This window comes from Chiloscyllium plagiosum, chromosome 21 (assembly GCF_004010195.1).
Source record: "Chiloscyllium plagiosum isolate BGI_BamShark_2017 chromosome 21, ASM401019v2, whole genome shotgun sequence".
NCBI lineage: Eukaryota > Metazoa > Chordata > Chondrichthyes > Orectolobiformes > Hemiscylliidae > Chiloscyllium > Chiloscyllium plagiosum.
In genome coordinates, this window is record NC_057730.1 from 19,082,271 (window position 1) to 19,098,371 (window position 16,101).

General features: G+C 38.8%; 1 protein-coding gene across 1 annotated transcript in view; it reads right to left on the minus strand.

The window, feature by feature from the left end:
* Positions 1-16,101, minus strand: part of lmtk2 (lemur tyrosine kinase 2) — a 143,878-nt gene that overhangs the window by 83,342 nt on the left and 44,435 nt on the right. The window contains exons 2-4 of the mRNA XM_043711065.1: positions 3,482-3,603; positions 2,671-2,824; positions 367-440 (exon numbers count right to left, since the gene is read on the minus strand). Coding sequence (XP_043567000.1) covers positions 367-440; positions 2,671-2,824; positions 3,482-3,603 — 350 coding nt within the window. The remainder of the gene's footprint in view (positions 1-366; positions 441-2,670; positions 2,825-3,481; positions 3,604-16,101) is intronic.

A 16,101-nucleotide genomic window follows, 5' to 3' on the forward strand; every position in this document is an offset into this window, starting at 1 on the left:
GTACATTGTCCCTTTGCAAGTTACCATATTCAAACATAATTACAAGAATATCATGTTCCTTTCAGAAGTTGGGACTCCCAAAATTACTTTAAATGGCTTAACCATGCTTGGTATTTAAGATGAAAATCAGTTATGAAATGTAGTTTCTATGGTTGCACAAAGAATTTGTGATTTTAAACAATTTAAAAACTGACCTAAAATAAAAGTTTCATGTACGTTAACGATCCCTACTATTTTTTCCTTTACTAACACATGTCTGAATCACAGTTAACAATCTACTAAATACACTGCAGAATTAGACCTAGTCTCTTTTCGATTAAAAAGACTTTGGGATCCTCATCTTTAGATTGTAAAGGCTGTGCTTACCTTACCAAACCAGCCATTTCCAATTTCCTGGATGTAGCTAAGATGATGACGAGCAAGAGATGCTGAGGATACTCCTGTTAAAAAACAAAATGAATGATCAAAGCATATTTTATAAAAAAGCTCCAACAGGAAAACATTGACCTTTGATTTCCAAAAATGTTCTAAATCCCAGGCTTTATATTTTGAACTAGCACTTTTAGACTTCAATGAAACATACCCAACAACAATTCTAATCGGTGGGAGAAAGGAGAAGGAAAAAAAAGGACATACAAAAGACATTGATATCAAAGTGCCAAGTACTTTATCATTGTAGTAATTGAAGCAATAAGCAAAATGTTTGACTTCATGAAGCATAAATGTTTGATCAAATCATTACTAGTTTGGACATATTTATAAACAATACCAATGCAAAAACATTGTAAAAAATATGTGGACTGAGGAACTTGTTTAGGGGATAAAAGGGAAAGATATTTTAGTTACAAGAAATGGCCATTGTGTCCTATTTACTTCAAAGGAAGTTGTAAAGTGACAGTAGGATGTTTACACTGAAATTGTGCCTAAGATTAAGACATCAAGTCTTATGAAATTCTGTAGTTAAAATGTGCATTTTATTTTCACCATTAATTAGATGTTTCTGCCAACTATTTTAAATATATTTAGTAACGGTGATCAGTACACTTTGCAAATATTTGTTGTATGTATTTAAACTGCCACTTTATACATTAATGATACTCTGTGCACTGTTATTGTCCCGAGATATAATTTAACAATCTATGCACAATTTATAGGTAAACAAATTCAAAAGAGTTTTGAATATCAAGAGTTAAGATTTTCAGACATGTTGATAACAATCAAACAATGCATGCTAATTAATTGTATTTTCATAATCCATATTAAAGAATAGGTAAAAATAAGCCCCTCTCCAAAACAAACCAATGCAAACCAAATTTATTTCACTCTTTCCGAGGCTGACTTTTCTTTTCCTGAGATAAAGTTACACATTCAGCAATTACATATGAACAAACAGTAGGCCTTGCGGCACCTTGAGCCTGCTTTGGTAATCATTAAGATCATTGTTGATCTAATTGTAACCTCAAATCCACTTTCCTACCTCACCAATAACATTTCATCCCTTTTCACTGCGTTAAAGGTATTAAAGGACTCTATTTCCACCATCTTTTCAGGGTGTTGCAAAGAGTCACGTAAAAGCAAAATTCTGCATTGGTCATGCAATGACCATCTCCAATAAGAAACAATTTAACATCATCCCTTGACATTCAATGGTGTTACCATCACTAAATCCCCCACTATCAATATCCTAGGGGTTACCATTGACCAGAAACTCAATTGGACTACAGTGACGACAAAGCGCAGGCAAGAGGCTAGGAACCTGGCAGCGAGTAACTCACCTCCTGACTACCCAAAGCCTGTCGACCATCAAGAGGACACAAGTCAGGAGTAATGATGGAATACTCCCAAGTGTGTGCAACTTCAACACCGCTCAAGAAGCCTGACACTATCCAGGACAAAGCAGCCTGCTTGATTTGATACCATATCCACAAGCACCCACTCACTGAAATAAAGAACGTGGGTTGGAGAAGGTTAGCAGGTCTGTCAGCATCCATGGACAGGGAAACACACTCTCCACAGATCCTGCTAGCAGCTCAGTTTTCCAGCACACACTGTTTTTATTCCAAAGACTCACAACCAGGGGCACTTTTATTCAAAAACATCCTTGCAGTAGGTGATACTCTTAAATTACCAATATTTACAGAGATCATCCTGAGACTTTTCCAGGACTCTTGGTCATGTTCAAAGACTTCAATATCTGCTCCGACAGACATTATGCACACTGCATGCTAACTTTCATCAGGAGCATTACACAAAGTTTGATTCTGCCAGTGTAAGTCATCCACACATCATCAGGAGTTTCTTAACAGAAATCAAGAAATGGGAACACTGGAAAATACTGTCTGCCCTAATGCATGGTGGGAGAGGCCATAGGAATTCTGATATCATCACCCTAGCTGAAATCAACAAGTTCAATACAGACTACAAGACTGAACATGAGATCTTCCTGTTTATATGACTCAGCTACTCACCAAGTTAAATTTACTGGCGTAAAATAGAACCCAAGAGAAAAGGTTACTGCAATAAATTTCAACTGATTTCAAACAATGATATATGACTAAAAACAAGAACTGACATTCTATGGGGCCACATATTGGTTAAATATCAGTAAATGTTGCTTGACCAATCAATGCTAAAATATTTAAAAACTGTCAAATTCAGACCAGCTCATACCTTGTGTTTTAGATGACTGAAATTGTGTTGGAGTAGAAAGTATAATATTTGGAACTGTAAGCGTGTAAACTTCAGCAGGTGCTGGAGGCGAAGGGGTGTCTTCTGCTGGTGGTATGAAATCATTTTCTTCATCAGGATTATCATCTTCAAATTCCTGAAATTAAAAAAGTGAGCAACATGCTAACATTAAAAAAAGTTATTGGTGCATTCATTAATTGCACAGCTTTAGGCAAAACTGTAATGTTATAAAGAGTGCTATAATGCACCACATCTTCCTCTCAGTGTGACAAAAATATTTCAGCAATTTAGACTCTGCAGTGACCATTTTCTTTTAAAACCCTAGAATGAAACAATATACAGATCGCATATATTCCTACACCTAAAGCCAAGCAAAATTTCTTCTTTAAGGAGGTATCACTCTACATAAATTATACCCAAGTCTCTGATGTGAGTAAGAGTCCACCAGATGTGAGTAAGAGTCAATCGTTACAGTCCCTCAATCCCCAAAAAGGTAGTAAACTGAAATTAGTCAGAGGTAATTTCAGGAAATGTCTTCTTCCCATTGCCTGAAACCATAGGACGGAAAAATAATCTGAATCAAGCGAGTTGAAATCTCATTTGAGAAGTAATCTTCCTAAAATAGCCAGCTGTAATCGATGTGGGACAATGCAGTACAAATTCCACTTAATTGGAATTTGTATATTGCTGACACAAAGTAAGCAGCTTCGAGATTACAGTTAATAAATTATGCGGCAGCTAAACAGAAAAAAAAATCAAATCAGAGCAACCAAGGTGCATCCTACGTGCTCACCTTGAAATTTATTCCCTGCTCTTTACAGCAGGATGCACAGTTCATAAGCAGGATGATGAGGACAGCTAGACTGCAACCAGACACTATAAGCAGTGACAAGGAGACTTCAACAGCTGCTTCCCCTGGGGAAAAAAAAGATTGCAATCAATTTCCAACATTCATTTTAAAATGCATTTCAAGAAAAAAATAACACTACAGTGCACAAGTTCAATTGAATAACATGGTATTGCAAAATTTAGAATAGTTGAGATAAAAGTTAAATGATTAAATAATTTTTTTTAAAAAAAACTGATTACCCATTAGAATGTAAAATTATATACACCAGATTAAAAGTTAAATTCATCACACCTAAATAAGTTGGCCCCAAGCACAACCTAGACATTCTGAGGCTAAGAACAAATGATGGCAATGCACAAGATTGAAGCCATGCAGATGACTTTTATCTGATATGAACACACAGTCTAAATTGACGAAAGAATGAATTTGTAAGTGTACAACATAGCTCATTAACAAATCACCCAAAGCATTTTACAACCAATTATTTACTTTTGAAACCAGAAGAGTAGACGCAGTACCAAATTGGGGCACAAGATCCCACATAAATGAATAAATAGCTAAATGTTCTGTTTCTTGAAGGAGACCTGTTGGTCAGTATGTTAAGAGCATGCCCTGCTCTTCTTTGGCTAGCTCAATGAGATCAGTTTTCTTGAAGTAGGTCACATTTGATCCCAGAACAGATCTCTGGCAAGACAGCACAAAATTATTTGCATATGTGGTGAAGTCAAAGGCTGAACGCAAGAGGCCACAGTACTACTGGCTGAGCTAAGCTGACACTTACAATTAACATAACCAGGCAGCTAGCATCAGACCATATTTATCTTCAGTATCTTTAACTTTCCAGTATATTGAGCCTTTTAACAAAACATATCCATACAAAGTTATATACGATGGATAACACAACAGTATTTGAGAAAAATTATACACATCGATTCATTTATGCTGTCCACAGCATATGTCTTGACCTTGATTTTGTGCTTTTCAGGACAATGTTGTGTTGCATTTAGAGCTGATGTACTTGGTCATCGCCTTTGCCTCTTTCAATGTGGCATGTTTGAGTGCTGACCTGAAAGGGACCTACCGCTACTTGCCTTTAATAAATAATACTCTTAAAAATATCAAAGCTATAAGATCTGGTAATATGTAAACAATTGCATTGTCCTTGGAATTCCAACGGGAATTTCCTAACAGATGCAGGGAAGAAAAAATACAGCTAGTGAAAATAGTTACTGTTTCACATAGAACAATCTGTGTTCAAAAGCCAGTTGTCAAATAACTTCCTATAGATCCAAGTAGATAGCCTTTGATAAAATATTTGCAGGTCATGCAACAGGGCTTGTTACAATAATAGATTTCCTTCTTTTTTCTGACAATGACAAAATATTATAACATTGTGGGCGGCACGGTGGCACATTGGTTAGCACTGCTGCCTCACAGCGCCAGAGACCCGGGTTCAATTCCCGCCTCAGGCGACTGACTGTGTGGAGTTTGCACGTTCTCCCCGTGTCTGCGTGGGTTTCCTCCGGGTGCTCCGGTTTCCTCCCACAATCCAAAAGATGTGCAGGTCAGGTAAATTGGCCATGCTAAATTGCCCGTAGTGTTAGGTAAGGGGTAAATGTAGGGGTATGGGCGGGTTGCGCTTCGGCGGGGCGGTGTGGACTTGTTGGGCTGAAGGGCCTGTTTCCACACTGTAAGTAATCTAATCTAATCTAATTGAAAAATGCAAACCGAACAGTTTGCAGGACTGGAACACTGGCCTGAATTCTTGGAGTCATATGTAAAAATAACACCAGTATCAGAAGCTCTTCAAATAGACTGCATTCCACAATCCTGGTTTGGGAGTATTAAACTCTGTCTGTTAGACATTTCTATCACGTGTCTGCTGATCTAACAATACTCTGAACTTTACTAAATTTAATGAAGGAACTCCACATAAATAACCAAATATAGGTGGGATATCATCCAGTATGTTCGAACTTAGAAGTTTTAGATTTACTACGTTCAAACTGCAAACACCATTTTCATGGTTTATCAAAAGGACAGATCTCTCAAATACTATTGAAATTAGAAAAAAATCTGACGCTCCTTATAAGAAACAGCATGTTCCTTATAAGAAACATCAAGAACCTGCTCATTCTGAAAGGAACATCATTTTATTAAAAGCTCAGAGTATACTTTTAAAAACTATAATGGGTAAACTTTGTAATTGGACATTACAGCTAATGTACTAATTTGTCAGACAGCAAAGAAGTTCCATCCAGTTCCAAAGAGCAGTTAGGGGCTCTAAATAAATAGTGTATTTATAAAGTAAAAAAATGTAAAGGGCAATAAGTGTACAAGTTAAAGCTTGTAGACAGAGTAGTCAACAAATCTTTCCACAGTCCTGCAAGCACAGAGGTACATTTGCTATGACATTCAGAGCCATAAACATACGAGCAAGAAACATGAGTAAGCCACTCGTCATTTAAGTCTGCTCTGCCATTCAGCAAGATCATGGTTGATCGGATTTTAACCTCAACTCTACAGTCCTGCATATCCCAATAATTGTTCATTCCTTTGGTAATCAAAAATCTATCTGCCTTTAAAAATATTTAAAGATTCTGCATCCACTGACTTTTGAGGAAGGAAATTCCAAAGTCGCTCAACCCTCAAAATATGTTTCCTCATCTTAGTTTTAAAAATAGGGAGTTGCCCATTTAAGATTATGATCTTTAATTCAAGGGTCTTCCACAAGAGGAAACATCTTTTCAACATTAACCTGGTCAAGTCCCTTCAGGATATTATTTGTTTCAAATAAGTCATCTCTGATTCCTCTAAACTCTAAAGGAGTCAATCTTAGCCTTTCTTCATAAAGCAATCCTCTCATTCCAGTTATTAGTCTTATAAACCTGTAAACTGATTTGAAGCATTAGCATCTTTCTGAAAGTACAGTGACGAGTACTAAATGCAGTACCCGAGATCCTGTCTCACCAATGCCCTGTATAACTGAAGTGTAACCTCCTTTTGCATTCAATTTCCCTCACAGTAAAAATAAACACTCTACTAGCTTTTGTGATTAATTGCTGTATCTGCATACTACCCTTCTGTCATTCATACACTAGTACACAACTTCTCTGCATCCCCTCAATTTAAATAATAAGCTTCTTTTTCACACATTATATCAAAATGGAGAAAGCAGCCACTCTTCAGGTCCACACACCCCCACCAGCCCACACCCCACTCCTGGCACTTTTCCCTGCCACCATAAGAAGTGCAAAATCTGAGAACACACCACTCACCTCCATCCAAGGCCCCAAGAGACCCTTCCACATCGGTCAGAAATTTACCTGTACCTCTAAACGATGTCATCTACTGCATCCGTAGCACCCGATGTGGTCTCCCTTACATCGGGGAGACAGGATGCCTTCTTGCAGATCATTTCAGATAACATCTCTGGGACACCCACCAACCCCACCACCCCATGGCTGAACACTTCAACTCCCCTCCCACTCCATCAAGGACATGCAGGTCCTGGGCCGCCTCCACTGCCAAACCGTTATCACCAGGCGCATGGAGGAAGAAGGCCTCATATTCCACCTTGGGACCCTGCAACCACATGAGATAAATGTGGATTTCAACATCCCCACCCCTCTCAGCCCCCAGCCCACAAGCTTCATTCCTGATAAAGGGCTTATACCCAAAACGTTGATTCTCCTGCTCCTCGGATGCTGCCTGACCTGCTAGCTTTCCCAGCAGCACGCACTCTTGATTATATCAAAATGGACAATTTCACAATTCCCCACAGTGTACTCCATTTGCCAGATCTTTACCTAACTAGATCCCTGTGTGGGCTCTTTATGTCCCCTTCATAACTTACTTTTCTATCTTTGTGTCATCAGCAAACTTAGCTACTTCTCTTCACTGAAATCATTTATATAAATTGCAAAGTTGAGACTCCCACATCAACTTCTGTAGCACACTACTTCTGACATCAGCAGCCTTAAAAAGAGGGCCATTTATTTCTATTCACTGCTTCCTGTTGGCAGGCAATTTTCTATCCATACCTATACATTACCTCTTACAATCTAATGCATTTTGTAAAATTAAATCCAATGCATCAACTATCTCACTAAATACACCTGTTAAGACCATAGGCTAAAATCCATCAGGATCTACAGAACTTGTCAACTCAAAGTTCCAATTTACTCAGGACTACTTCTGATAATTACAATTTTCTATAGTTCCTCCCTCTCTTTTCAATTCATGATTTACAAATATATCGGAGATGCTACTGATTTCCTTTCCATGAAGACCAATGTAAAAAAAACTATTCACTTCATCTGCCATCTCTTTATCCTCCATTATTAATTCCCTTGGCTCATTTTCTATAGAGGCAACACAAGATATGGCAAAAAAAGAGGGTTAATAAATTAAGAAAATTTTCCTGTTTTCCTATTTTTGACTAACTTTCTCTCATACCATAATTTTTCTCTCCTTATTAATTCTTTAGTAATTGTGTTTTTTCCTTAGAGTTATGGAGATGTACAGCACAGAAACAGACCCTTCAGTCCAACTTGTCCATGCCGACAAGATATCCCAAACCAATCTAGTCCCACCTGCCAACGCCCAGCCCATATCCCTCCAAATCCTTCCTATTCATATACCCATCCAAATGTCTTTTAAATGTTGCAAATTTACTCGCCTCCACCACTTCTTCTTGCAACTCATTCCATACGCGTACCACCTGCTGTGTGAAAACATTGCTCCTCAGGTGCAACAAGGATGTTGCCAGGGTCGGAGGGTCTGAGCTATAGGGCGAGGCTGGACAGGCTGGGGCTGTTTTCCCTGGAGCATCGGAGGCTGAGGGGTGACCTTAGAGGTTTACAAAACCATGAAGAGCATGGATAGGATAAATAGACAAGGTCTTTTCCCTGGGGTCGGGGGGTCCAGAACTAGAAGGCATAGGTTCAGGGTGAGAGGGGAAAGATATAAAAGAGACCTAAGGGGCAACCTTTTTCACACAGAAGGTGGTGTGTGTATGGAATAAGCTGCCAGAGGAAGTGGAGGAGGCTGGTACCACTACAGCATTTAAAAGCCATCTGCATAGGTCTAGGAATAGGAAGGGTTTAGAGGAATATAGGCCAAGTGCTGGCAAATGGGACTAGATTAGGTTCGAATATTTGGTCGGCATGGACGTTTTGGACTGAAGAGTCTGTTTCCGTGCTGTACATCTCTAAAACTCTATTTGTTACAATATGCTGATAAAAATGAATGCCCACTTTTGTGGACATGACAGTGGACCTAGAAACTGAAGCCAGAATTTACTTAGATGCCACAAATCAGTTGCACTGGGTACCTGAGTTACTACAAATTATTAGGTATCCCTGAAAAGATACATTTTGTATTGCACAAGCACACAGGCAATTTAGCATGGCCAATTCACCCAACCTGCACATTTTTGGACTGTGGGAGGAAACCAGAGCACCCGGAGGAAACCCACGCAGACAAGGGGAGAACATGCAAACTCTACACAGTCAGTCGCCTGAGGCAGGAATTGAACTCGGGTCTCTTGCGCTGTGAGGCAGCAGTGCTAACCATTGTGCCACAGTGCCGCCCACTTTTCAATACTTTTTTTTAAAAACTTCCAATGAGTGTTTTTATCATGTGTAATGATCTCAGTTGAAGGTCTAAATGAATAACAAAGCTCTATTGCTAACAAGGAGAGAGAGGGAGAGGGGGAGGAGGAGGGAGAATCTAGGCAAAGTAAGCAGAGCAGTTGTTTCCACTGGCCCAAGGGTTGAGAACAGGAGGACGCCAAACAAAGGTGTTTGACAAAAGAACCATTGGTAATATGTAGAAAAATCTTTCTTACAAAGCATATGATTAGAATCTCAAATGTACTGAAGTGTGGCTGAGGTGAATTCAATTGAGGCCTTCAAAAATAAAAAGATACCCACAAAAAGAAAAGGTTTGCACAGATATGGATAATAAGAACAGAATGGAGAGTAAGAGTGGTTGAAGTGCTTTTACAGAAAACCAGCATGGACATGTTGGAAAATGGGCTTCCTCTTCTGTACTGTAAGCATTCTAATATGCATTTTATGCTTGAATAGTACAAATTATCTGAGGCAGGATGATCTGTTGTAAAAGTAATACTAAAGAACTTTGCTTTAGAAACAGAGTCAGAATAAACTACAGAACAAGAGAAAGGCTGAACTGCTCAGTCCTTGAAATGGTTTTCAACTCCTCCTTCAACCTACTGCAAAAAGATAGCCAAAATGGGTGTTATCCACGTTATCTTATTCATTCAGTGGATGGAAGCTTCGCTGGCTAAACTAGAGCTTACTACCCATTTCTAATTGTCACCGAGAAGGAGGTGAGCCATCTTAAGTTAGATCACATGGCATCTAGGGCACGCTTGCCAACCTGATACAAAAATTGACCTGATGTCAAGAAACAGAAGATGGTGGTGAAGTGTTCTTTTCAGACTGGAGACCTGTGACTAGCAGTATTCTACAGGGATCATTGTTCAGTCCACAACGATTTGGACAAGAATATAGGAAGTATGGTGAGTAAGTTTGTGGATGTCACCAAAATTGGTGGTATAACAAACAGTGAAGTTGGTTATTTAAGAGTACAACAGGATCTTGATCCTATAGACCAATGGGCCAAGGAGTGACAGGTGGAATTTAAATTTAGATAAGTGAGGTGATGCATTTTACCAAGATGAATAAGGGCAGGACTTACACAGTTAATGATAGGGCCGTAGGGAGTGTTGTCGAAAGGAGAGACAGAAGAATTCAAGTACATAATTCCTTGAAAGTGGCATCACAAGCAAACAGTTTGGTGAAGGGAAGGTTGGAACCCTTGCTTTCATTGTCAGAGCAAGGAGTGAATGAGTTGGGATGTCATGTGGCTGCACAGAATGTTGGCGAGACCACATTTGGCATTCTGCTTTTCCTGACACAGAAAGGATATTATTAAAGTGGTGAGGATGCAGAAAAGATTTACAAGAATTTACTGGGACTGGAGAGTTTAATTTGAAAGGGGAAGCTGGATAGGCTGGGACACTTTTCACCAGAGTATAGGAAGTTGAGGGGTGGCATTAGAGGTTTATAAAATCACGACGGCATAGATAAGGTGATGAGGTAGGGGAGTTCAAAATTAGAGGGTATAGGTTTAAGGCGAGAGGAAAGAGATTTAAAAGGAGCCTGAGAAGCAACTTTATCACAGAGGGTAGGTTCATGTATGGAATGAACTGCCAAAGAAAGTGTAGATGCAGATACAGTTACAACATTTAAAAGACGTTTGGACAGGTACGTGAATAGGAACAGTTTAGAGGGATATGGGCCAAACTCAAGCAAATGGGACTAGTCTAATTTGGGAAACCTGGTCAGCATAGAGCTGTGTTGAGCCAACGAGTCTGTTTCTTTGCTGTATTAGTGTTATGACACTACACTTGTGGTTATTGAAAACTTTCAGGGCAGAGTTAGGTTTCTGAGTTAAAAGACAGTCAACAGCTATTAGGAAATAAAAAACTAGAATTGAGGCCATGACCAGGTCAACATAATCTTATTAAATGACAGAACAAGCTGAGGGTTTGGTAGCCTACCCCTACCCTCATTTTTTAAAAAATCTTATTTAGGCATGGTGCAGGTGAAATGCCTGTCTGTAACTTCAATAGACAACAGTGCCTTGGGGCTAATGTGGGAAAACAGCAGAGGTGGAACGAGTGGAGAGTGTCAAGCTTCTGGGAGGGGTCATCCACAACAAGCTTTCTTGGATTCTTCATGTGGACGCACTGCTTACAAAGATAAGATACTGCAAAGCACAGAACAACTCAACTGCATTAGTTCCAGCATGATTCAAAGAAGTCATATACTGCTAAGAAACCTACATTTTACTGCCTCCAGAATTTAAGTTTATCCAGACAACAAGTTGCATTACTTACAACAATTCTAAATTAGTAAGATCGAACACTAACCATATGCTTAATAAAACAAATGCGTTATCCAGTTCAGTTCAGGGGTTGTATTTGTGTTCTTGCCGAGTATCATTATGATCGTAACATACTACAAACGGAGGTTGTTTAAAAATCATGTTCTCTCTCAAGTATTTTTAGAGCCAACTGTTCCCACACCCACATACTTCTACCTAAAAAGATCTCATTTAAACAAATGCAATATGGCAGTACTAATTTTTCTAAAATATAATACCATAATACTTCAGATTTGCTTCCTTTATGCAGTGTGCAATGCTCTACCTATAGCAAGTACAATTTGTGTCAATATGAATAAATCTCAAAAAAAGTTTAAACTTTCAATACTAATTCACCTGTTGTTTTAAGATTGAGATCAATCTTGAATAAGGCATTCAGCATTTTGAAAAACCAAAATGTTTATTAAACATTACTGTATAATAAAATTAATTTTCAAGGAACTAGGATCATATTGCCCAATTCTATGCCAGGAATGTTAAAGCGGTGGCTACACCTACCAAACTTAAAAACAAATGAAATCCTTTCTTTGTTGTCAAGATTATACCTAGAATGTCATGGATGTAAATAATCCTCTGAACAAAATACTTGCTTTCAGTAATTTAAACCTTGTTACAGGCAAAATTGTTAAATCAGATAAAATTACTGGACCAGACACTAAAGCATTTCACTAAAAATAGAAAATGTTGAAATATTCAGTTTTGGCATCTACATAGAGAAGAACAGTTACATTTGATGCCTCTCTTCAGAACTAATCAGATTCGATCTATATTGAGATAAGAACTGCACAAGTTGTTATTTTCAAACTAATAGTGACTTTTATCTAACAATTCTTCTTTTTCCAAGCAAAAAGGCCAAAGCTTGCAATCTTTTTGTATCAAGTGATCGAGATGAAGGACCATAATTTTTATTATATGCTTCATATAGATAAAGTAAGTGGACAGATATAATAAATTTGAAGATACTGGAAGCTGATACCAACTTGGTGGTGTTAAATTATTGAAATTAGACAATTCCACAAGTTGAGAGTACTAGGGTAGAAGAAATTGAGAGTATTGCATTGCATCAAGTCTAGATTTCATTCCTATTACACAAAGTGCTCAAGAAATTCAACAGGTGTAGCGACATCTGCAGAGGGAAAAAACACCAGTTAACACTTGAAGTCCGGCAAGATGCTTCTAAAGAATTCCTGTTAATTATTTCCAGCACATTGTTTTATTTCAAATCTCCAGCATCCAGAATATTTGATTTCATTTGACTTAATTACTTTTGCAATGTACAGATAAAGATTAGGATTGAGGATCCCATCATTTACAGAGGGATTTATGTGCTTCTTCATAAGTCACTGAAAGCTAACCTGCAGTGCACGCAACAATGAGGAAGGCAAATGGGTCTACTGGACTTTGCCACAAGAGAATTTGAATACAGGTAGTTATCTTATAATGCCGTAGTTGCGTTCCAGCAAAACTTCACTGAATAGAAAAATCGCTTAATAGAAATAATGGGGCCTATGGGACAAGTCGGGTTGGGACAAACCAGCAAAAAAAAAAACTCATGATTACTCAAAAATCACACAAAAGTCTAATGCAAAATTTACAGCTTGAATGAAGGTTGAAATAATATTCATTAAATGAAACAAAAGTAAAATTTAACACAGTACATTTAAAAAATGTAAGAAAGCTGCCCTCTGTACAGGACCTCTCACAGAAAGCTGCTCTGTTGGCAACTGACATTGGCGCATACGCAAAACGGCACAAAGACTAATGACATTGTACATGTACAGAACAGTGCAGAGACTTCGGTGCTGACATTGGCGCATGCACAGAACTGTGTGGAGATTTCAGTACTGACTTCGCCGTATGCACAGACCAGCATGGACATTAGCGCATGCATAGAATGAAGCGCACAAACCAATCCCTACTGGAATTGCACTATTGCAAACAGATGTAACCTTTCTCAAAAGTACCATTCCCTACTTTTTCAATGATGTTATAGCCAAATCACGCTGCCGAAACATGCGTTGTCCTCTGTGCAGGGGCAAAGATGACTTGCTTCAATTGTATAAACCTTAAATGAGACGGAATTTGAAATAGTGTGTGTAATTTTGCTTCCCTTTACCTAGGGAAGAATGCACTTCCATAGTGTAGTGGAGGCTCACCAGACTCATTCTTAGGGCGGCAAGACCATGTATTTATTCTTTATTGTTTAGAAGAATTATATTACAAAGTTCCACAATTATTGAATGAGTCAAAACAGTATATGCAGAAAGACAGATGCAGAAATGACTGGTATATCCAGGACAATGGAACACAGTCTCAGAATAAATAGCAAACCAATTAGGAGTGAACAAAGGATCAAAATCTTCACTCAGGGGATAGTGAATCTTTGGAACTCTCTACTGAGAGTGCTGAGAGTGATTGCTCTAGACATCAAGGCAATATCTGAGCTGTTGTAGAATCAAGAAATCCTAGCAAAACTGAAGTAAATGGAAAACTCTCTGTTGGTGGTTGGAGTCATACATAGTATGAAGGAATAGGAAGTTCCTGTTGGAAGTCAATCATCCCAGGACTGCAGGAATTCTTAAATGGTAAATATTTAGATTTTTTTAATTAACCTGTGCAGATATGTTATTACATACCTCCAGAGCAGGTGGGTTTTGACCCGAGCCTCCTGGTCAAGGGGTTGGGATACTATCACTGTGCCACAAGAGGGCCATGGCACCTCAAGACTCCTCTCTTCAGCTCAAGCATATTCAGCTGCTTCATCAGTTGTTTTTCAGTATAATACTATGGGAATGTTCGATGATACTTACACAATTTTCAGCACCATTCACAACTCCTCAGATACTAAAGCAAATTGGTATCTAAATGCAGCAAGACCTGGACAACATCCAGGCTTGAGCTGATAAGTGACAAGTAACATTTATAAAACAGAAGTAACAGGTATTACACAGCTGACAATTATACAGACAAGTCTGATTCCAGAATAAATTCTGGCTTGATAGACCATCTGTTATATTTTTATAATAGGGTTACCATGCTGGTGAGTCATGAACACATTTACATAATGTTGCAGATGTACTTTTAACAAAAGAGAAAGTCTATTACACACAAAATAGAAAAGCGAACAGGTCATTTTTGAAGTGGTCTTTGTACACAAATATCAAAAGTACAGATACATCCCTTTAGCTCTCACAATGACATTACAGATACTTAAACCTCACTGAAGGGTCATCTTACTTCCACATTCCATACCTTATTCAGTTGGCATAGTAGTATTTTGATTCTTTCCAGCGAAGCTCTGAATTTAGTTGATGGCAATTTCTTTGGTCAACATCTCTTAAATTGCTAACATATATCCAGCTAACCCTCATTTCTTAACAGATTCCTTAAACTCAGCTTTCTGTTTCTTGAGCTCTCTTACTCACATTAAAGCATTCAGGACTTAAGTTTTGCTTTGGAAATTGAGGTAAATGCCCCTTTGTTGCCAAAGGACTATGCTCTCTGACAGAAACATGCACAGTCCTTGACCTCCTGGATCATTCTCTTTAAAGGGAAACTTTCTTTGTGTCATGAGACAACTTGTTGCTAGGCAGCAGGCCAATTTTTTTTTCCTCTTCTATCCTTAATTTTTCTAAAGCACTTAACTATTCAAGGAAGGATGATTTTCTTTTTTAAAAAGCCTTCTTTAATTACATGCCAACGTTTCCAGGCCCACTTTCACCACTCTCAGAACTCTAAAACAAACAAACAAAGTCTTTCCCTTCTTAATCAACCCAGTACAGATATACAAAACAAACTTAAAACGATACAGTCATAGAATCATATAGCATGGAAAGAAACTCTTCAGTTCAACTAGTCCATGCCATGTTCCCAAATTAAAGTAGCGCCACCTGCCTGCATTTGGTCCATATCCCTCCTAACCGCTCATATTCATGTACTTATCCAAGTGTCTTTTAAATATTGTAACTGTATCTGCTTCCACCACTGCCTCAGACACTCCACACACAAACCACTGTGAAAAGTTGCCCCTTGTTTCCTTTTAAAAAACGTTTATCTTTTACCTTAGAAATATGTGACCTAGCTTTGAACTCCCTGACCCTAGAAAAAAGGCCTTTTGTATTCACCTTATGTATGCCCCTCGATTTTATAAACCTCTGTAAAAAGGTCACCCCCTCAACCTCCTATTATTCAATGAAAGAAGTCACAGCCTGTCCAGCCTTCCTTATAACTCAAACCCTCCATTCCTGGCAACATCCTGGTAATTTCTTTCTGAAACCCTCTCCAATTTAATAATATTATTCCTATAGCATGCTGACCAGAACTGCATACAGTACTCCAGAAGATACTCCGCCGCATCTGCTCCCAGGAGGACCAGTTCAAAATACGCACAACACAGACGGCCTCCTTCTTCAAGGACCGCAATTTCCCCCCCGACGTGATCGACGATGCCCTCCACCGCATCTCCTCCACTTCCCGCTCCTCCGCCCTTGAGCCCCGCCCCTCCAACCGCCACCAGGACAGAACCCCACTGGTCCTCACCTACCACCCCACCAATCTCCATGTACAGCGCATCACCCGCCGTCACT